General features: G+C 35.0%; 1 protein-coding gene across 4 annotated transcripts in view; it reads left to right on the top strand.

The window, feature by feature from the left end:
• Window positions 1-23065, top strand: part of Exoc6b (exocyst complex component 6B) — a 564580-nt gene that overhangs the window by 244940 nt on the left and 296575 nt on the right. For all 4 annotated transcript variants that reach the window (XM_010609609.3, XM_010609607.3, XM_010609608.3 and 1 more), the window contains 5 exons: window positions 9356-9439; window positions 10506-10552; window positions 11967-12087; window positions 20717-20788; window positions 21493-21590. In XM_010609609.3, coding sequence (XP_010607911.1) covers window positions 9356-9439; window positions 10506-10552; window positions 11967-12087; window positions 20717-20788; window positions 21493-21590 — 422 coding nt within the window. The remainder of the gene's footprint in view (window positions 1-9355; window positions 9440-10505; window positions 10553-11966; window positions 12088-20716; window positions 20789-21492; window positions 21591-23065) is intronic.

The following is a 23065-nucleotide window of genomic DNA, read 5'->3' as shown; positions in this document are numbered from 1 at the left end:
GAAAGAACTATGAGTATTGATTTTGAAGTTACAAAACTTTTGCCAATATTATAGGCAAATTTATAATGCAGAATCTGTGAGTAATGAAGATGGACTGTATGTATCTTTTTTCTCAACAATAATACTGTCACTGGACAGGTATTAGACATTCCCCGAAGGAAGAGATGAGGACCTCAACTTGGCCTGCCCATTAGGTTCTTGACGCTTGTCATGGAAAAAGAATTTTAGGAAGCATCAGTTCAAAGTGCAGACAGATTTTATTAGGCAGAGTTAAACATGTACACACTCAGAGAAGTTAGAGTGCAGCTCACAAATTAAGCATGTTATCTGTATTCTAGGGTTGGGGGTATATGTGTGTTCTTGGATTTACCCTTTACATGGGTCATCTAAGTTTTTTTTTTTTGCCTTTTTATAGGTTTTATTTGGATAGGGTCTTGCAAAGGCCCAGATTGGGCTTGGACCTGCGATCCTCCTGCCTCAGTCTCTGCAGTAGTGGGATTGCCACAACTGGCTCAAGCATGGTATTCCTTTGAGCAGCAATCCCCAGTGAAGAAACTGAGGCCCAGCAAGTTAGGCCAGTTGCCCAGAGTCCCACGGTATAGTGGCTGGCAGAACAAGGGAGTCTGAGGTGGCAGACAGGCAGGAGAGCATTCTGTGCTTCTGGCATCTAAGTTTTATTTCCTAAAAACATTCTGTGAATCCTTTGTATCTGTTTCATCTTAATTTTATGAAGATAGTTTCCCTTTATCTTATCTCTAGCCTACTATTTGATTTCATTTTATAGCCAGAAAAACTTAAGTATGTACACAGTTATAATCACCATAACATTTTAAGACCTTTGTTTTTAAGGTACAGCAGGGTTTAACAAACTGTAATCCATGGGTGAAGTCCAGCTTGCTGCCTGCCTATGCCTATCTGGTCTATGAACTGAAAATAGTTTTTACATTTTTAAAATCAAAAGAAGAATAATATTTCACAACAGATGAAAATTATATAAACTTCTAATTCACTTTCCACAAATAAATAAGATTGTATTGGAACATAGTCATGCTCATTTATGTGTTGGCTGTGGATGCTTTTGCTATACAACAACAGGCAAGAGTTTAGTAATTGCCCACCAACCTAAAATATTTACTCACCTACCCTTCAGAGAAAATGTTTGCAACCCCTGAGTCACATTAATGTGTTTGCGTGATTTTGTACCTTAAGGCAAGATTTGCAAGTTAGGGCCAATTTAAAATGAAAGAATCATGTTGAGTAAAATTCTTCAAATTTTTAGGGAGGCAGAAAAATTGAGCTAGATGTTGTAAGAGGTGGGCAGTTTTCACTTTTATCATCAATTTAAAACTTGCATAAATGCTCATTACTATGAGACACTGTTGTAAGAGCTTTATAATGCTTCTAAATCCTTATAACAACCATGTAAACTTGGCATCTCTACAAATGAGAAAAGCACAGAACATGTAATTGAAAGTTAACTAAATAGTAGGACTTAAATTAGTGAAAAGTATGTTATACAGCTGTTTGTAGCAGTGTAGCAGTTATACAATTAGTAAGGGGCAAAGTCACAATTTTATTTTTTTCAGCTTTAATTGAGTTTATTGGTACATTTTAGGGATACAGTACAGTTACATTCATTATTGGGATTTTGTACCTCTACATGACAGGTCTTGGTTCTCATTTTTTCCCCTTGTCCCTGCCCTCCCTTCACCCCCTCGTACCTCCCCATCTACAAGCACTTTATTTCCATATTTTCTTTATCTCACATTTTTTCTTTTCATTTATTACCCTTCCCCCATCCATCCCACCTTCCCTACACCTTTAGCCCCTTTCTTCCCATTTCACAATGGCAGTAATCTTATTAGGATCTTATGTATTATTGCAGTTTATTCACACCAGAGAAACTATTTGGTATTTACACATGTGTGACTTATTTATTTCACTTAGGAGTATATCTTCAATATGTATCCATTTTCCTATGAGTGAATCTATTTTCTTGTTCTTTATTTATAGAAAAACCACATCTTCTTTATCCAGTTTCCAGCAGATGGGCAAATGGGCTGTTTCCAAGTTTTAGCTATTACAAACTGTGCCACTATAAACATGAGTGCGCATACATCATTGTGATATGATTCTTTTAATTCTTTTTGAAAGATACCCAGCAGAGGGATGGCTGGTTCAAATGGAACCTCCAGTCCAAGCTGTTTGAGGTATCTCCATACTGATTTCCGTAGTAGTTGCACCAGTCTGCACTCCCACCAACAATGGAGAAGGGTTCCTTGCTCCCCACAACCCTGCCAAGATTTGTTATTGTGTGATTTCTTGATAGCAGCCATTCTTTGCGGGGTGAGGTGGAATCTCAGTGTTGTTTTCATGTGCATCTCTCGAATGATCCGTGACATGGAACATTTTTTCATATATTTACTTGCTGCTTTTACTTCTTTATCTGATAAATGTCTGTTCATTTTGGATGCCCATTTTTGAATCGGGTCTTTATATTTGGGGTTGCTGATTCTTTTTGAGTTCTTTATATATTCTAGATAATTGTCCTTTGTCTGAGGAGTAGCTGGTAAAAATTTTTCCCACATTGTAGGTTGTCTCTTAGTTCTGCTGATGGTTTCTTTTGCAGTACAGAAGCTTTTTAATAAGATGAAATCCCAGTTGTTGATTCTTTCTGCTAGTTCCCGTGCTACTGAGGATTTGTTCATAAAGTCTTTTCCTATGCCCATGTCTTCCAGAGTTCTGCCTAACTTACCTTCCAGCAAGTTTAATGTTTCTGTTTTAATATTTAGATCTTTAATCCATTTGGATTTTAATTTAGTGCATGGTGAAAGATAAGGTTCCAGTTTTAATCTGTGGCAGGTTGAAATCCAGTTTTTCCAACACCATTTATTAAAGAGGCTATCTTTCCTCCACTGAGGATGGTCAGCTCCTTTGTCAAAGATGAGGTAGCTGAGTACATCTGGATTTGCTTTTGTGTCTTCCAGTCTGTTCCAGTGATCCTCAGGCCTGTTTCTTTGCCAGTACCATGCTGTTTTTATCACAGTGGCTTTGTAGTATAGTTTCAAATTGGGAATTGTTATACCTGGTGCCATGTGTCTGTTGCCTAAAATGGCTTTTGCTATTCTAGGTCTCTTATGGTTCCAAATGAATTTTTGGATTCTTTTTTCTAGTTCTATGAAATATAGTGTTGGAATTTGAATTGGCATTGCATTGAATATATATATATATAGCAGTTTTGGTAGTATGGCCATTTTCACTATGTTGATTCTTCCTACCCAGGAGCACGGGATATCTTTCCATTTTTTTATATCCTCTTCAATTTCTTTTTTCAGAGTGCTATAGTTTTCAGTGTAGAGATCTTTTGTTTTTTTTTGTTAGATTGATTCCTATAGACTTCATTTGTTTGTATGCTATTGTAAAAGGAATTTTTTGCCTTGTTTCTCTCTCAGTGTGTCTGTTATTTGTGTATAAGAAGGCTATTGATTTTTGGGTGTTCACCTTGTATCCAGCTACTCTACTGAATCTGTCAATTAAGTCTAGAAATCTTTTGGCGGAGTTTTTTGGGTCTTCAATTTAGAGTGTCATATCATCAGCAAATAATGACAGTTTAACTTCTTCCTTTCCTATCTTTATTGCTTTAATTTCTTTCTCTTGTCTAATTGCTGTGGCTAATGTTTCCAGAACTATGTCAAAGAGGAGTGGTGATAGTGGGCATCCTTGCCTTGTTCCTGATTTTAATGTGAATGTTTTCAGTTTTTGACCATTTAATATGATGTTGGCTATTTATTTTTCATAGATAGCTTTTATTAAGTTGAGGTATAGACCATCTATTTCAATTTTTGGCAGGGTTTTTTTTTTATCATGAATGGGTATTGAATTCTATCAAATGCTTTTTCTGCATCTATTAAGAGGATCATATGGTTTTTATCCTTGACTTTGTTAATATAATGTATTACATTTTTTCACTTATGTATGTTGAACCACCCTTGCATGCCTGTAATGAATCCGACTTGGTCAGAATGTACGATCTTCTTGATAATCCTCTGTATTCTGTTTGCTAGTATCTTAATAAGGATTTTTGCATCTATATTCATTAAGGAGATTGGGCTGTAGTTCTCATTTTCAATTGCGTCTTTCTTTGGTTTGGGAATCAAAGTGATACTTGCTTCCAGGAATGAATTTGAAAGTATAGCTTCCCTTTCAATTTCATTGAAAAGTTTGAAGAGTAATGGCAGTAGTTCTTCTCTAAATATCATGTAAAATTCAGCAGTGAATCCATCAGGACCTGGGCTTTTCTTGGTTGGTTAATTTTTAATTACATTTTCAATTTCACTGACTCTAATTGGGGTGTTCAAATGTTTTTATATTCTTTGTTCAACTTTGGTAATTCATAAGTATCTAAAAATCTGTCCATTTTTTCTGTGTTTTCCATTTTATTGGAGTACAGGTTCTCAAAGTAGGTATTAATGATCCTCTGGATTTTTTTGGCTCTATTGTGGCTTCGCCTTTTTCTTTCTTGATTGCATGGATCTAAGCCTTTTCTTTCCTTTTTTTGATAAAATTAGCTAAGGGATTGTCAATTTTATTTATTCTTTCAAAAAACCAACTCTTTGTTTCATTTATGTTTTGTATCATTTTCTTAGTTTCCATTGCATTGATTTCTGCTCTAATCTTTATAATTTCCTCTGTTGTTCGAGCTTTGGGTTTTTCTTGCTCTTGTTTTTCTAGGAGTCTAAGATTCATTATTAGGTTGTTTATTTGAGCCCTCTCTGTTTTCCTAGTGTGGGCATTCAGTGTTATGAATTTTCCACCTAGAACTGCTTTCATTGTGTCCCATAGATTCCTCTATGTTGCATTGGCATTTTCATATATTTATGAAAACTGTCTGATTTCTTCTTTAATTTCCTCTGCAATCCATTCATTGTTCAGGAGAGTGTTGTTCAGTTTTCATGTGTTTGTGAAGTTCCTGCAGTTTCTTGTGCTATTGATCTCCAGCTTGATTTCACTATGATCTGATAATATACAGGGGATAATTTTGATTCCTTTGCATTTATTCAGACTTGTTCTATGAACTGGTTTGTCGTCTATCTTGGAAAATGACTCATGTGCTGCTGATAAGAATGTATATTCTGATTTTGTGGGGTGGAACACTCTATAGACATCTATTAAGTCCATGTGTTCCAAAGCAGGGCTGAGTTCTAGTATTTCATTGTTGATATTCTGCCTAGATGATCTGTCTATTTGTGATAATGGGGTATTTAAATCCCCCAGTACAATTTTATTAGTTTTTATTTGCTTTTTCATGTTACTTAATATTTTTTTTATATAGTTGGGGGCTTTAATATTTGGTGCATATATGTTTATGATTGTCATCTCTTCCTGTTGAATTGTTCCTTTACAAGGATGTAGTGGCCTTCTTTGTCTCTCTTAATGAGTTTTGGTTTGAAATTTACTTTGTCTGCAAATAAGGTTGTTACCCCTGCTGTTTTTGCGCTCCTGTGGCATAGAGAATTGTTTTCCATCCTTTCACTTTCAGTCTATGGACTTCCTTTTGCACTAGGTGTGTTTCTTGTATACAACATATTGTTGGATTTTGCTTCTTAATCCATTCTGCCAGTCTATTTCTCTTGATTGGTGAATTGATTCCATTGACATTGATGGTTATAACTGATATGTTCTGACTTATTATTGTCATGGTATTGTCCTTTTGTTGACTCTTTTTACTTTTTCTCCCCTTTCCTTTTAGTTTCTTGCCTTGCCTATTTGATTTGGTCTGTTGGGCCTCATGGTGTTGTTGCCTTCCTTGTCTTTTTCTAGGCTATTGTTTAGAATTCCTTGTAGTGCTGGTTTGTTGTTCATGAAGTTTCTCAGGTGTTCTTTGTCGTTGAAGTATCTTATTTCCCCGTCTATTTTGAAAGAGAGTTTTGCAGGATACAACAGTCTAGGTTGGAGGTTGTTTTCTTTTAGGACTTGAAATACCTCACTCCAGGCCCTCCTTGACCTAAGGAGAACCTCCTTGTGTTGAAAAGTCTGCTGTGATTCTAATGGGCTCTCCTTTGCATGTGATTTGTTTCTTTTCACTTACTGCTTCTAGTATTTTGTTCTTTTTTTGAATTTCTGGGATCTTGATTATTATATGTCTAGGTGTAGATTTTTTTGATCGTGGCTAGTTGTAGTTCTATATGCCTCACTTATGTGTATGTCTAATTCTTCCCTTCTATTTGGGAAGTTTTCTGGCATTAATTCTGTGAACAGCTTTTTTAAGTCATTTTTGTTTTCTCCTGCTGTTTCATGGATTCCTATCAGTCTTATGTTATGTTTTTTGCATCATCTAGAAGTTGTTGGATCGATTTCTCATGATCCCTTACTGTTTTTTAGAGACCTTTTTTTTCATGGTCACTGACTGCTATCCTATGTTCTATATCTGAAATCCTATCTTTGCAATCTTTTATTCTGTTGCGTACACTTTCAATAGAATTTTTAGTCTCCTGGATATCTGTCTGAATCTGTTTTATGGATTCCATTTCTTTCCTCTGTTGGGCATTCGTTATTTCCATTTCTTTCTTATGCTGAGTCTTCATGGCTTCTATCATGGTCTTGAGCTCATCTATATTTTTGTCAATTTCTGTTCTAGAGTCTCGAATCATACTTCCATTTTGCTCATCATCTCTATGGTTAACTGGGAAAGTATTATTGATTTGATTTTTTCTAGAGCCTTATTGATCTGTTTTGTTACCTCCTGTGCTATGGGTCCAGAGTGTCCTGCTGGTTCACTCTCAGACTTTTCATCCTCATTTGCCCTACTGTTTGCCATTGGTGAACTGAGTTGCTTAAGTGTTTTCTCATTTTTATTTATGTTGTTGGGTTGTCCTTTGTTTAATTTCCGGGTTATTGCTGAAATCTTCCTGATATAGTTGCATTTTAGCTTTTGAGTCTCTAATGACTCAAAGACATCCTCATTTTCATAATATTGGAGAAAACAACTCATTACATCAATCACAATCCTTAATCCCAGTTGATACATTCAGCAGCCCAATAGGATCAAGCACAGCTTGCTAATGGAGCACTTGTGGTAGTCATTAATCTATCCCCTTTAAACCATGTGAATTAAATTAATATCAAGAAGCAGCCCAAAATATGTTTGCAGTGAATATGCTTTTCAATATAGCATCCATACCATTTAGGATGGTGGGGTTAGACTGAGTTAGGATGAGAGGAGTAGATAAGTGAAAGAATTGGAGAAGGTTTGAAGTGAAGCCAGAGGACGTAGAATGACCATACTATCTTTACAAAACTATTAACTTCAAAGGGGATATACAGTGTGCAGAAAGAAGGACAAGAATATATCCCCTGAACAGTAACAGGTGCCCACCTTCCCTTGAATCTATGGAGCCATGAGTGAGGTAAAATGATAGAAGAAAAGAACATAAAGAAAAAAAGAAAAAATAATAAGAACAAGTCTGAGTTACGGCAGGAGCAGAAATAAAAAGGGAGATGAGGGATAATATGGTGGAGGAAGAGACTCAGTTGGAGAGAGAGGACACAAAAAAGAAAGAAATTTTAGGGTGGAATGAGGAAAAGAAAAAAAAATGATTCGAAGGGCTTCTTTCAGACTATGTCTGTGTTGTCATATTATTCCACGTGTACAGCCATGTGCCGAACCAAATCCCCTGATCTCAGCTAGCCAATGGCAGGTCCCCATGACTCAGACTGACCTCAGGCCACAAGGCCTAAATTGAGTTTCCCAACCCACAGGGTTGAACTCCACTCAGTTCTATTACAGGTTTCCCCTGCCCTTTCTTTAAAGATGTTCAAAGTTGTGAGCTCAGCAAAATACCCTTCATGAGCACGTATGTCTCTGCAAAGTGGGTCCAAGGACTGGCCCAATCAGGAGGTTTGAGACCGGTGGGGGGAGCAGGTTGTCGGGGTTTTTCAAGGGCCCCCTCACAGCTACCTTCCTTCCTGGATCTGGTGCTGCGCATTTGGGGAGGTTGCGGACCCACTGGGTGGGCCGGAGCAGGCCACTGTAGAGACCTCCTCCAGGGTCTTTGCTTCCTTATTGAATCTGGTGTCGTGCAGTTGGGGAGGTCACAGACCCGCCCGGTGGGCCTGAGCAGGTGGGTGGAGAGACCTCCTCCAGGGGTCCTTGCTTCCTTACTGGTCACAATTTTGAATGTAATCACTTGGTTTCAAAATTAGTGTTCTTTATTACTGTGGTATGTTGTCTTTTCTTTTCTGCTTTTGCTTATTTGGAAAAACCTGGGATTAAAAATGGAATTTAGTTATATAGTATGTGGAGGTTATTTTAAAAATTTTGGGGATGCCCTTATTTCCTATAGATGCAGTAACAAATTACCATAAACTAGGTGCCCCAAAACAATAGAAATTTATTCTATGTATCTCTGATGTCTCAAAATTCTAATTCAGGGTATTAGAAAGGCAGTTTTTATTTAAAACTCTAATCCTTGCCTCTTTTGATATCACCGATTTTCTTAGTGCTTTTGATTTTCAGCTGGATTATTCCAGTCTTTATTCACATGGTGACCTCCTAGTGTGACCATGTCTCTGTGTCTTTTTTCTAAGAATATCAGTCAAGTATTGAAACACATCCTATGCTAAAATAACCACATCTTAATTTAACTAGTTACATCTTCAGTGGTGCTGTGGTGTAAGGTTAGGCTCTGAGGTTGTGGTAATAACATGAATTTTGGGAAGACATTATTCAAGCCAGTATGGATCTCATGAGTATAGACCTCATGACATTGTTTTCTGAGCATCTCTTCATTTTTAGCTCAGAAACCCTAAATGAAAAGTGGTTATTGCATACAAAGAACATTCAGGGATTTGTTTCTTTTTTGAAGGGTTCAATGCAAGGCTACATTACCTTCTGCTGGGAAGACGGACTTACCATTCTTAGTTTCTGTCTTTTTTCTACTTTCTGATAGCCTCTTCTCATGATTCATTTGAAGGTTTTTTTCAATTCTGGACATTTTTCTTCTGGAATGTTCTGTGAGTTTTAAGGAACATTTTCTCATCTGTTACTGTAACATTTGGTGGTTTTCCTTCATTTTTGTGAATTTATGAATTTGTGATAATTGATCCAGAAACCAGCTTTGTTTTACAGGTGATTGAATTCTGGTAATTTTATTGTAAAAATGTTGTTTCTATTCATACAGAATTTGCAAGTAAAGTTTAATAAATGGTAATAGTAAATTTTTATTTTCAATAATTATTACCATTGTGAAAAATTGGTGCTGCCTCAAAATCAGACCTGGAACCTTCTCTTTTCCTTTGAAATCCAAGAGTACTTGTTCCAGTCATGTCAACTTATCTTCTTTTGTTTGTTTTACAGGGTGCCCGGGAAACATTTGAGAACTACTACCGAAAACAGAGGAGAAAACAGGCCCGATTGGTGCTGCAGCCTCCGTCAAACATGGTAAGATCATGACTTTCACTATTTGCACATTTCCATTTTCTTGTCTGGTGTGTGTATGAGTGTGTGTGTGTGTGTGTGTGTGTGTGTGTGTGTGTGTGTTGGATGTGGGTGGCAGTAAGGGTAGCAAACAGCATCTATTGATTATTGTTTGTCAGCCATTCTTCTAAGCACTAGATGTGTTTCCCTCATTTCATTCTCATTGTCCTCATATAAAGTAGGCAGTATGATCATTCGTGAGCAGTTTACTCATGGGAAATAGAACTCTGTAGGGAAATACTAGGTATGCACAGGAATCTCTTGGAGGTGACAGTTTGAACTGGGCAAAGAAGCTCTGTCCTCTTGTCTTACAGCTTCTTGGCAGAGAGCAGGGCCCCTACCAGTAACCATCTTGCTGCCATCAGGAAGATGATTGGCTTTGACCTTGGAGGGCATCTCTCAGTAATCTTATGTGCATTTTCTTTGCTGGTGTAAACTTCTGAGATGTGCAATGAAAAACGTACACAAGTTCAAACCTTGTGGTCCCTGATTCCATCTTTGTTTTGCCAATAAACTGCAGTCTTTATAGTTTTTATGCACCTAAACAAAATGCTCATAAGTCTGACTTTCAGCCATAAAGTAGTATTACCACATTTACCTTTTTTTTTTTTTTTTTTTTTTTTTTGGTAACAGGGATCAATCTCGGGACCTTGCTTTTGTGAGATAGGCGGCAAATCCACTGAGCTAAACCCCTGGCCCAATCATATTTATCTGATAATCTGAGCAGTGGTGGTGAACCTATAGCATATGTACTGCAGTGGGTACCCAGAGTCAGCACACAAGCCAAGTTTCCCCAAAAGCTGAGCATAGGATAACAGTTCTTTTTTCTAACCTAAAACTCAGTATTATTCAGGTTTAATTGCAGTGATGTCAGTTTGTGATTTGGATTGTAGTTTGAGCACTTAGTCTCTAAAAAAGTTCACCGTCACTGGTCTAGGAAATTGAGCTTCAAGATTAAGTAGCTGATTTTAACTTTTTCTTAATGTAGCAAATTAGAAATAGTAACTTTTCTCCCTTTGCTTTGTTGCAGCATGAAACTTTAGATGGATACAGGAAGTATTTTAATCAAATTGTAGGGTATGTATATGTATTTTTTCAAATTTTTATATACTTTCAATATATAGACTTGTGAGACTTGGAAAAATAGATATTTTTTCTTGTTAAATTATTTTTATATTTTAAAAACATTCTTAAGGCAATTAAATTTTTTCTTATGATTTGAGAGGAACAACCTATTAATTTCAACATTATATTGTTGGAGGATATACTTGGTGGATAAAAAAATAGAATTGTAACTTTATTATATTTGATATTTTATTTCTTTGTTGTTTGTGATACAGAATGATATAATCATCAAAAGTTGACAAACCTTTTCCATAATGAGTAGATAGTATTTTAGGCTTAGCAGGCCATAGACACTCTGTCATACCTATTCAGCTATTTCATAGTTTGAAAGCAGCTATAGACAAGATGTAAATGAGTGAGCATGGCTGTGTTCCAGTTAAGCAAATCTTCATAAAAACAGGCAGTGGGCCAGGTTTATCCTGTGGGCTATAATTTTATTACCCTCACTAGAGTGTATATAGGAGTAGAGGATTATAATTCTCCAATAACCATTCTAAGTACAGACAACTTGTTGTAATTGTAAAATAATGACTGCAGTTAAAAGACAAGGACATATCCCAATGATGAATGTAACTGTACTGTATATTTAAAAAGTACTAATAAACTCAATAATGACAAAAAAAAAGAAAAAGGGACATAAGTTGCATCCTTACCTTAAGTTTCTTTCTTTTTTATTATCAGATTTAGATGGTTTCCGTGTAATTAATAATTTTGATTAAGATATAGCATATAGTTCCCTAATAAATAATTTTTTTAATTAGCAATTAACATTATGCAAGATAACTATATTTTTAAATGCATAACAAAGCCACAAAAAGAATGTTTAAAAACAAATTTCCTTTTTAAAAAAATCTTTTGTAATAGGTACCTTTTCAACACTTTTGATGAGAAAGTCTTTGATATAGTATTGATATATATGTCAATAGATATGTATACATCTCTTTTTTTGTCAACATTGACATATGAGATTTCATTATCTCTATAAAATCTATTCATATTTTCAAATATATGCATGACCTGCTTTAAAAAAATGTGCAAATAGAGCTTTGTGTGGCAGTACACGCCCATAATTCCAGCACCCTGCAAGGCTGAGGTAGGAGGATTATGGGTTCAAGCCCAGGTTGGGCAACATTGTAACTTAGGGTTACCCTGTCTCAAAAGTTTAAAAGGTTGAGTATGAAGAGTTCTGATGTCATGGGTTCAGTCTCTAGTCATGGGCATAATTCTCAGTGTAGGAAGTCACATCACTTATGGTAATAAAGAATATTATGTTTGAACTTGATATTAGTTCTTAATGTTTTTCAGATCCTAGAGATAGTAAACAAACTATAATTTCTGACAGCTGTCCTTTTCTCTTTAATCTTAGCTTTTTTGTGGTTGAAGATCACATTTTACATACAACCCAGGGCTTAGTAAATAGAGCCTACATTGATGAACTATGGGAAATGGCACTTTCAAAAACCATTGCAGCACTCCGTACCCACTCGGTATGTATGAAGTCCAAGAATTCTTAGAGCTGATGATCTGTATACCATATAATATTTCACTGCTTTAAAATCAGTATATGTATATCTTTGGAAATCACCTATTTGGAACTGTATATGTTCTTCACAAACAGGGAAGTAGGACCATAGCACCTTCTCAATGTCATGTTCTTTAGCACTGAGGTCATTTGTGTTGATGCTCTTTGCAAAAGGAAAAAAGCATTTAACATCTATTGATTGTTCTTTAAGTGTCAGAGAGTGTTCTGTGTATTTTATTTTATTTTCTCATTGAGTTTATTGGTACATTTTAGGTATACAGTACAGTTACATTTATCATTTGGATCTTATACCTTCATATGTCAGGTCTTGGTTCTCATTTTTTCCCCTCGTCCCTGCCCTCCCTTCACCCCCTCCTCCCTTCCCCATTTATTCTCATATTAGGTCTTGGTCCTCATTTTTTCCCCCCTCCCCTGCCCTCCCTTCACCCCCTCCTCCCTTCCCCATTTATAAACACTTTATTTCCATTTCTTCATTTTCTCATATTTTTTCTTTTTCCCTATTGCCTTTCCCTACCCTTCCCAGTTTCCCTACACCTTTAGTCCTTTTCTTCCTATTTCACATTGTGTTCTGTATATTGTCGACACCTTGTTTTATTTCCTTCTCACTGCACTCACATAAATGGAGCTATTATTATACTTATGTTATAGTATAGGGCACTGACCTTAGAGAGGTTAGATAACCAGTGTGATGTCACATGGTAAGAGGTAGATCTTGGATTTAAAGCCATTTGCGGCCCATATTCTTAGCTTCTACTTCATAATTACCTGCTATCCTTTAATATTACAAACACTGATTAGAAATGAACAGTTTTGCCATTGATTTTTGAAAATCAAAGCAGTTTATTATATATCAAGTTGCTTAATTATAATTTGCCATATATCTTTTGATAAATTTTAACATAATATGAATTTTGGTGATAATCTACTTTTTTTCAGGTAAAGATGCTGGTTCTTAATCATTAGTACATTTTGAACATGTGCTGTCATTGGAACTATAGATAAATAAGAGAAAATCTTTGCTCTCAGAGAGATGTATTTTAATTAGAAGAGATTCTCAAACAATCAAACATATCAGAGAGGCATAATGCAATGCTGAGAATTAAAAGAGAGTGATAGATTAGGCCAATAGGCTTGGCCTAATTGGGTTGGTTCAGTTGGTTGATAAGAACTAGCATTCTGTGATAAGATTTTTAAGGAGTCACCTGTAAAGGTCACTTTCACTTTAGGCATACTAGCAGTGGCATGAGAGCTTTTATGTAGAAAGTTTTTGAGGAATAATTGTAAGGAATCAACAAAAAGATAACTTAGCATTAACAAAAACTCATTAAATTGCTCTAATGCTCCTCTAATTGTTCCACGTAGATATTAAAGTCATCCATAATTCTTCAGTTCTTTTGTCTAATTCACCAAGTGTTCCAGAGGACATAACCACGTGCAAAATCTATATAGTGGAAGGTGGGATAGCCTTTTTAGAGAATTAAAAAAAGTGCAGCATGGATATAATACAGAAAGCTAGACAGTAAGATAAGAAGTAAGAATGGAGAAATAGGTATTATTTAAAATGTATTTCACAGTAGTCTGAATTAGAGTAGGTAGGTAAAGGAGAAGCACAGAAAAAGGAGGAGGGAGAGAAGTGTGTGTGTGTGTATGTGTGTGTGTGTGTGTGTGTGTGTGAGGTTGCAATGAGGTAACCAGATTGCATTTTGAGCAGATAATTTTTTGCTGAGTAGTGGATAAGGGTTAAGAATAGATCAGAGAAAAATTAATAAATTAGAATAATATTTCAGGCAGATCATGTTACCCTAGATCAAAAGATGATAGTAATTATGGAGATATGTTGATGAATGCAAGAAAAAATTTTAGAAGGTTAATTATACTTTCTTATAGATAAGGTATAAGAGATGACAGGAAAAAGATTTCATGATAATACCTAGGTTTATGGCTGCCTTCTTTGTTAGTGAGCATTCCCGAGTCAGTCATCTTATAAAGAGAAAAGGTTTAGCCAGGGCTTTAGCTCAGTGGTTCTACCACCTGCCTCACAAGCACAAGAACCTGAGTTTGATCTCTGGTACCTAAATAAATAAATAAATAAATAGATAAAAGGTTTAGTTTTGCTCACAGGTTTTTTTGTTTGTTTTTTTGGGGGGTACTGGGGATCAAACTCAGGGCCTTGTGTTTGCAAGGCAGGCATGGTGCCACTGAGCTAAATCTCCGGCCCATTGCTCACAGTTTTGAAGGTATCAGTCCGTAACTAATTTGCCCTAATCATGACAGCAGTGTCTAGTGGAACAGGACCATTCCTGCCATGGCCAGAAATAAGAACAGGAGGGCAAAGGGAGACAAAGAGGAAAGGAGAGGCTGTTTTAGTATAGGCACAAGCAGTACAATCTAACCTTACTTCAAGAACTGATACACAGCTTTAACACAGTTCCAATCAAAATACCCAAAGAATTCTACACAGAACTAGAGAAAATAGTCCTAAAATTCACTTGAAACCAGAAGAGACCCAGAATAGCAAAAGCATTCTGGTAACTAGAACAGAGCTGGAGGCATCATAATCCCACACTTAAGTTATACTATAAGATAGCATGTTTCTGGTATATGTGGGCCAGTGAAACAGAAGAGGGGATGTAGAAATGACCCCATTCAGTTATTTCTTCTTTGACAAAGGGGCTGAAAACATATACTAGAGGAAAGATAGCCTCTTTAATAAATGGTGCTGGGAAATTTGGCTATTCACATGCAGAAGATTGAATCTATACCCTTTTTATATCCTGAAGTAGAATAAAAACAGATCAAAGACCTAAGGTTAAAACAGAAACATTTAATCCGGTGGAAGATAGAATAGGTAAAAATCTTGAAAACACAGGTGTAGGCAAAGTCTTTTTTTCTTTTTTGGTACCGGAAATCAAACTTGGGCCCTTGGGCTTGTGAGGCAGGCGGCAGAACCACTGAGCCAAATCCTCAACCCAAGGCAAGGTCTTTATGAAAAGAACCTTAGTTGCACAGTGCCAAGAATCAACAGATGGGATCATATCAAATTAAAAAGCTTCTTCAAACCAAAATAAATAACAGCAGAGTGAAGAGACAACTATAGAATGAGAAAAAATTTTTTGCCAGCTATTCCTCAGATAGACTATTATCTAGAACATATAAATAACTTAAAAATATTAGACTCTCCAAAATAAAAGATCCAATCAGAAATGGGCACTTCATAAAAGTACAAATGACCAATAAATACATGAATAAATGCTCACTTTCACTGGCCATTAGAGAAATGTAAATTAAAACAACACTGAAATTCCATTTTAACTCAGAAAGAATGGCTATCATCAAGAAATGAAATACTGTTGGCAAGGATATAGGGAAAAAGGAACTTTTGTACATTTTTAGTGGGAATGTAACCTAGTACAACCATTATGGAAGTCAGTATAGAGATTCCTAAAAAAACTTAAACTACAAATTCCATTTGATTCAGGTAGTCCCTTTTCAGGTATCTTCCTAAATAGGTTAAAGACATCATATAGTAACGTTACATGCATGCTTATATTGATAGCAGCACAGTTCATAATAGTCAAATCTTGGAAGCAGCCTATATGTCCATCTGCAGATAAATGGATAAAGAAAATGTGGCATTTCCCAAACCTCCAACTCTTTGTTGGAGCGATCAAGAGAATGTTTACTCACTCATCTGAAACAGTACCAATCTGAGTACAAGTTAAGAATATCCTCAACCCAGGTCATTGCCCCCACAGACTTTAAATCTAGCATCTTGTGCAAAAAACTTCAGATTGGCAATATTTTCAAAGTTTCACTGCAGAAGAGCTTAATATTACTTCCTATTCAATAAAATTCTTCATTAATACTCTTGAAATAATAATCCAACACAATGAGCTGAGATTTTTCTTTTCTTAAAAGAGAAAACACCTTTTTGTTTGAAAGTAAACATTTCAAATACATAAGAATTGATGGAGCAATTGAGATTTTTGTACTTTTTAGATTATTGTTATATATATATAACAATAATCTAATAAAATCAGGTACAGCAAGCAGCTTGTTCCTTGAGAGTTAAAATTATCAATACTCCTGTAAAGAACATTTCAGTAATAGAACAAAGATTGGTTTTTGCTACCTGAAAGGTTTTCAAGTATTTATTATTGTAGGTAGTCATTGAAAAAGGTGAAATTTGTTAAAAGTTCTTTTTTGATATCCATGTCAAGAAGAAATTTGTACAGAGTGAAATGACATATTGTATTAGCAAATAATAAAAAAGAATATGGTATTTATGTACAATGGAGTACTACTCTGCCTTAATGAAGGACAAGTTTGAGTCATTTGTGGGAAAATGGATATACTTTACATTAAGTGAAATAAATCAGACATACTATACAAGCTTAAATCTCACATGGCTTCTTTTATATGAGAAAGATAAAGAGTGAAACAGGAGATAGATAGTAAGTAATAGAGGGATAGATCTTTCTCAAATGGGAAAAGGATCAAGAGATGAAGGGAGATGGAAGGAAAGGGATGAAAAAGAATTACTATGTACAAGTACTAATTTCCCACAAGAAAGGTAATTATGATGTAGTACAAAAATGTCCTTAATGAAAAGTAAAAGCTGAAAAAATTATTGTGATAATTGTAGAAATGTTAATGTAGACCTGGGATTATATAATAGATTCAAATATGTTTTCCTAATTTTGATAATTGCTCTCTAGTTACAAAAGATTGTCATAGTTCTTAGGAAATATGTATTAGAATATTTCTAACCTACTTTTAAGTGGTTCACTAAAGAATTTGTGCATGGATAATTGTTGAATTTAGAAAAATATAAATGGAAGTTTTTCATAGTTATCTTGCAACTGATGTTTAAAATTATATCAAAATAAGAAGCTTTTCTCAAACTCTTAAAGGAAAGAATCTGAGCAGTCATGGGATTGGGTTGGTTTAGTTACAGGCGATACTTGTTCCCAGAATCTTCTCTCGATGCAGCAATGCTCATCTGGCTGTGTTTTGAAAAATAATAGCTGACCTTTTGAAAATAGGAATAAACTGCCGAAGTTGTCCACCTGCAGTAGAGGGTGGTCAGTCTGTGCAAGCTCTTCCATCTGTGGCACCTCATGGCAGTTAAACGCTATTGCTTATTTCAGGGATATCTCTGCCAAGGTTGACCTGTTTTGAACTCAGTCATTTCCCAGATTTGTTAGATAGTTTGGAATAAAAATGTCAGGAGGAAACATAATGATTCTTGCTATGTGAATTTTCCAAATAAGAAATGTAACAGTATTTATGTTATGGGTTAATGAAATAATGTTAGTCACATTTCCTTTGCTTTACATGCTTATGGATAACAATTATTTCAAACTCTGCTTGTTCTAAAAGAAAATAATACAAATACAGTTGCATTAGTTCTCACAAATGAGAAAAGCACAACTCTAAAGTTATGCAATATTGTTTTCATATATGTGTTCTTAAAAAGTTATTAGTAAATTGATTTTTATATTTGAAACTATATTTTCATTGTACTATGAGAACATTAAAAAGAATAGTATTTATTGGATAACATTTTGAAATGCTAAGAAATATATATCTTTTATTGCTTTAGTCCAGATTTTCCATCTGGAAAGAAAACTGTGTTTTCCTTAAAGTGTAATATTCATGCAATATTAGATAGATTAAATAGAAGCTAGTGATAAGTCAACTAAGCTTGAGAGTGGAAATTTTGTTTAAAAATAGTGGTCAATGTGAGAAGAAATAAATGTGAGTATAGCTATTAAAATAATATATCATTAAAAATAAATAAGAGTGGCCAGGGATTTAGCTCAGTGGCACTGCTTCTGCCTCACTAGTTGAAGGTCCTGAGTTCAACGCCCGGTACTGGAAAAAAAAAAAAAATGAAGAGGAAGGTAGAGAGAGATAGCCTTTGTCTTTTACTTTAATAGTTTAAAATATTTTATTGTCTTAAAACATAGCTGTAAATCTTTAATCTGAAAGTTAACTTTTAGTCTGCTATTTTTGTAAATATTTTTTCTTAGTTTCTTGTTCTCTTTGCTTTTGTTTTTTGTAGCTTTTTGAGAGTTCTAAATTTTTAAATGTAATTTTATCTTCTGCTTTGAGATTTTATTTTCTTTTACAAAGTATATATAATTATTTGCCCATATTTAAATTTAGTAGTTCTATTCTTTTTAAACTCATAAGTTATAAACAAAAATTTTATTTTAGCATAGGATATGAGATTGGACTCTATTTGATAATGACTTCTTCCTAATAACATTTCCATTATTATTTATTGTCTTAGACAACTTTAGGTGCCATAACAAAATATCATTGACAGTATGTTGCTTAAACAGCAGAAAACTATTTTCCCCCCAGTTTTAGAGGATGGCAGTCATAATTTAGCTTGCCAAAATGATTGCTTTTCAGTGAGAGCTTTCCTCCTAGTGTACAGATGCCTGCCTTCTACCTGTATCTCAGTTGGCTTTTTCTAAGCATGTATACTCACTTGGCTTTTTTCTGGTATCACAGAAACCAAACAGAATAAAACTCAAGTTTAAGAATGGTGTGATAGTGATATGTATTCAGTAGATACTATACTTTAAATCTTGAACTTTGATCTTTTCCTCAGATAGTGTATATAATATATCTGTAATGTTGGGCAGTGACACTGAGTTACTTGTCGTTCCCAGTTAGCTGCACCATCAGGAAGGTAAAAAAACTGATACAATGTAGTATCCTGTGTTGCTAGGTGAGGATGTTCTTTAGGCATATTAGATCCCGCCCCCATACTGGAATTGAACTCTGGTCCTTGCACTTAAGAGGCACGTGGTGGAGCCACTGAGCTAAATCCCCGGCTCTTTAGATGCTTTTTTGACCTATGATATTTTCAACTTATGATGGGTCTATAACAAATAAGTATTATAAGTTGAGGAGTATCTGTATATTAAAATAATAATATAGCAGAAAAAAGGAAAATTTGTTGCAGTAATGGTTCGATAGGAAAATATCTGCTAATATGATTGTTAATAATATTACAAAATAGAATCTAGCCATTTGTGAAGAGCATTAATATATTGAGTTGGGTTCATAGGAGCAAGCTTAGTTCAGTATTTTAAAGTCTATTGTTATGACTTATATCTAGATTTCCCTCTACTGCCTTATGTGCTCATGGTGAGATCTTGGGTTTGTGATACTGAATTAGTCTACTGATTAGCATAGTTGTGGGAAGTAAAGATGGATTTACTGAAGAGGAACAATCCCCCCTGGGTGTGGGTAGTACCAATCAATAGGCTTGTAGTGTATATGTAATAAAGAGGGAAAGAATAAGCAAGGCTTGCTGCTTTCTGTCTGCCATCCCATGGACTGTTTCTCTTTTGCCATGCCCCTCAGTCATGTGGCCCACATAGCTAAATGGATGCACATTAAGGCAATTCCCTTAAGTGAAATAAATAGGACAGAGGTGTAAATACCAAGTAGCTTCTCTGGTGTGAGAAGCTGAAAGTGTAAGTAAGGATCAAAAGTTATAATAGATAACGTGAAATAGGAAAAAATGTATTTTAATGAAGATTCCAGAGTATTTTAAGTAAATAGTTGACAGAGAGTATAAAAGTTATTGATCACTGTAAGATAATTAAAAGTAGCTTATCCAATAAAAAAGGGGAAAATTTCAAAAGAATTTCAACTAGAAAACTTAAAGTTAGTTGGCTTGAATCAGGCCAAAGTTTTATAGTATAGTTTTTAGGGGGTATTAAATTATTAGTATTTAGAAATTAAAACATGAAAAGGAGAAACAAATGTCAGTATGCTGGAAGAAAATAGAATTGAAGTTGATGAGCTTCAGGTGGCAGAACAGAGATATTTTGTGTTGCAATTACTATTAGCCCACCCAGGTTACAAGAGCCCTTTTCAAGGTAAAATATGCATCAAATAATAATTGTTGGTAGCAAGAAGGGAAACTGATGAACCACATTATTTGGGAAAATTCAATATACCTCTTTCAGGAATTGAGAGATCATGTGGGGGTCAAGTAACAAGTAACAGAGACATGGGGGAGGCATGCCGTAGCAATGCTGCTTACTTTATGGCAGTCAGGAAATAGAGTCCATAGTTGGCTGGCTCCAGGGAAGTGCACCACAGCAGAAAACAACTCATGGCTTGGAACATAATGTGGGAGATAAAACCTTCCAGGCCACACCAGAAGTGACCCACCTCCTCAGATTAGGCTTCATTTCCCAACTTCACATTTTCCCCCAAACTTCGCACAATCCAGTCACCTCCCCAAAGCCCAACCTATGAAAGCATGAGGCTATGGGGAGACATCCAGATATAAAGCATAGCAGAATTTACATGTATATTTTTGAATTGCCAAATATTAAAAATGTAGATGATGGGCACTGAACTCTTTCTACTCAGCTTTTCCCTGATTGAATCTTTTGATATTTTATATCAGAAAAGGGTGCGACCCTTTCTGTGAAGCGCCTTAACCAGGCTGAGCTATAAAAATTTTAATAAATAAAAATTTAGTTGTATTTTTCTTAACTAAGATTATTTTCTTCCTTTTTTTAAATGTCCTTTAGTCTTACTGCTCTGATCCAAACCTTGTGTTAGATTTGAAGAACCTCATTGTGCTTTTTGCTGATACACTCCAGGTATGTGAATTGTCTACATATGCTCATTTAGATTAGTATTTCATCAGCTCTAAATCTTTTCTTTGTCCCCAAACAGTTGAATGAATATTTTTTAGTTTCTAAACTCCCCACCCCCCCAGTGTAGTATCTTGTTATTGCAGTATGGTATCTCCTAGCCTTTACTTTGACCCTTTACATTCTCATAATTGCTCCCTTTTTTAGTCTCATATCAAATGAAGTAATTGGACCACTTTACTACATTAGATTTAAAATATGCTCTTAATTCACACGTGGCACCTTAATGTTTTTGCTGTTTGTTTAACTACTCCTTAAATAATTATAGTTGATTTGAGCCATATACTATATCCAGTGGGGTCACTTTAGATGTGGGTGAGATTGGTAGCATCATCACTACTCTGGAAGTCATTGTAGGCAGTAAGGGTTATAGGTGAAGACGGAGAGAGAACTGAGCTGACAGTATACTGTGAATATATTGATTTTGATTTTTATCATTTCCCTTTCTCCTGACTGGCTTAATCGTTTTAACAAATATCTTTTTATTTTTGAGTAAAACACTAGATAATAGGTGAAAATGAAAGATTGTACCATCACGTTTTGTTTAAATTGTTGTCCAAAGAAAAAAATGTTTTTCGATGCCTAGTCTTTCCTACTTTGCTTTAAAAAATCACCTTAAAAAATGAATCTGTTTCCTGCTTTTGTTTCAGGTATATGGTTTTCCTGTAAATCAACTTTTTGACATGCTCTTAGAAATCAGAGACCAGTATAGTGAAACCCTGCTGAAGAAGTGGGCGGGCATTTTCAGGTGAGGAATTACAGTCATATATCTATATATGCATATATTTAGACACTTGTCTGTATGTACAGTTTTTAAAGATGTCATAAACAAGAGTATATATTTTGCATTTTTCTTGCTAGTCCAGGTTATGATTCAGAGTTCACGTGAATTGTAATCACATCTCAAATTATGTTCCCAAGATATCAATCTCAGTGTATTAGTGTCTACTGTGTAAAGATGTACCCAAGTTCTGTTTTGATATTTTTGTTTTCTTGGAAAACTAACAGATTCATTGTTTCATTTCATGTAGATTATCTATGCCTTCTTTTTCTGCTTTTTGTTTTCTGCAAGGATTCATATCATTTTTATGGCTCATTTATAAGATAGTGACCTTTGAGCCATTATGAATAATTTAGCCTTTTGGAAATCTGGGTGTGTGTGTGTGCATGTGTGTGTGTGTTTGTGTGACTACGGATTGAACTCAGGGTCTTTGCTCTGAGTTGCATTTGTAGTTCTTTTTTATGTTTTTATTTTAAAACAGGGTCTTACTAAGTCTCTTAAGTTTCCAGGCTGGGCTTAAATTTGAGATCCTCCTGCCTCAGCCTCCCAGAGTTCTGGGATTTCAAACATGTGCCACCACTATGCCTGGATGGGCTTTTTTGAGTACTGGCTCACCCCTCATCTTTTGTGTTCATACCCAAAGAACAGGTATAATTCAGTTCAATATTAGAAGCCTGTTAAGTTGTTATTGTAATGTCTGTATAATAAGAAAGTCATTCTGTTAAATCTCTCACTTACAAATGCCTCTTGGAACTTTGCTTGGCACATACCCTATGTCACTTCCTTCTTTTTAAACTTTTACTTTTTTAGGTAATAGTTGTGCCTGTTTTAAGTTTTTTCCCGTTGATTAACTTACTCTTTTTCAAATTCTTAGTGTTAAGATCTTGCATGATTCATTTAATCAGTCTTCAGTTTATTAATGTGTTCTTGATCATCTCCCAGTTCAAATCATATTAATATAAATATTTAATTTCCAAAATCCAAATTTCACTCATGGAGATAACTGTTTTTGGGGGACAGTTATCTTTGTAAGAAATTTTAAAATAAGTAACATGGTATATTACAGTTTTAGATGCTTTTAGTATGTTGCTTTCAGTGAGTTTCTATTTTGATTTTGGTAGGATTTTTTTAATTTTAGTGACCCTATAGTATATAGTTAAGGAGGGAGAACCTATAGATTCAAAAAAAAATCTAATGAATACAGAACAGAAAATAAGGTAAATGAACATAATTTTGGTTTTATTACACTTGCCAATTTCAAAAATTAGCATAGAAGAGTATCTAGCATAAGATTAAAAAATAATCAAAATCAAATATGTCTTATTAAAATAAAGAAAAACAACCTGTTTTCTTTTCTAGAGCACATATTCTTTTCATTTACTTCTTACTTACCATAACATTTTCTGTCCCATTTGTACATCTCACATACTGAGAGATTGTGT

Source organism: Fukomys damarensis, unplaced genomic scaffold (assembly GCF_012274545.1).
Source record: "Fukomys damarensis isolate Sample0158 unplaced genomic scaffold, DMR_v1.0_HiC HiC_scaffold_2, whole genome shotgun sequence".
Taxonomy (NCBI): Eukaryota; Metazoa; Chordata; class Mammalia; order Rodentia; family Bathyergidae; genus Fukomys; species Fukomys damarensis.
Note: the sequence above shows the minus strand (reverse complement) of the source record. Positions and strands in the feature narration are given on the sequence as shown.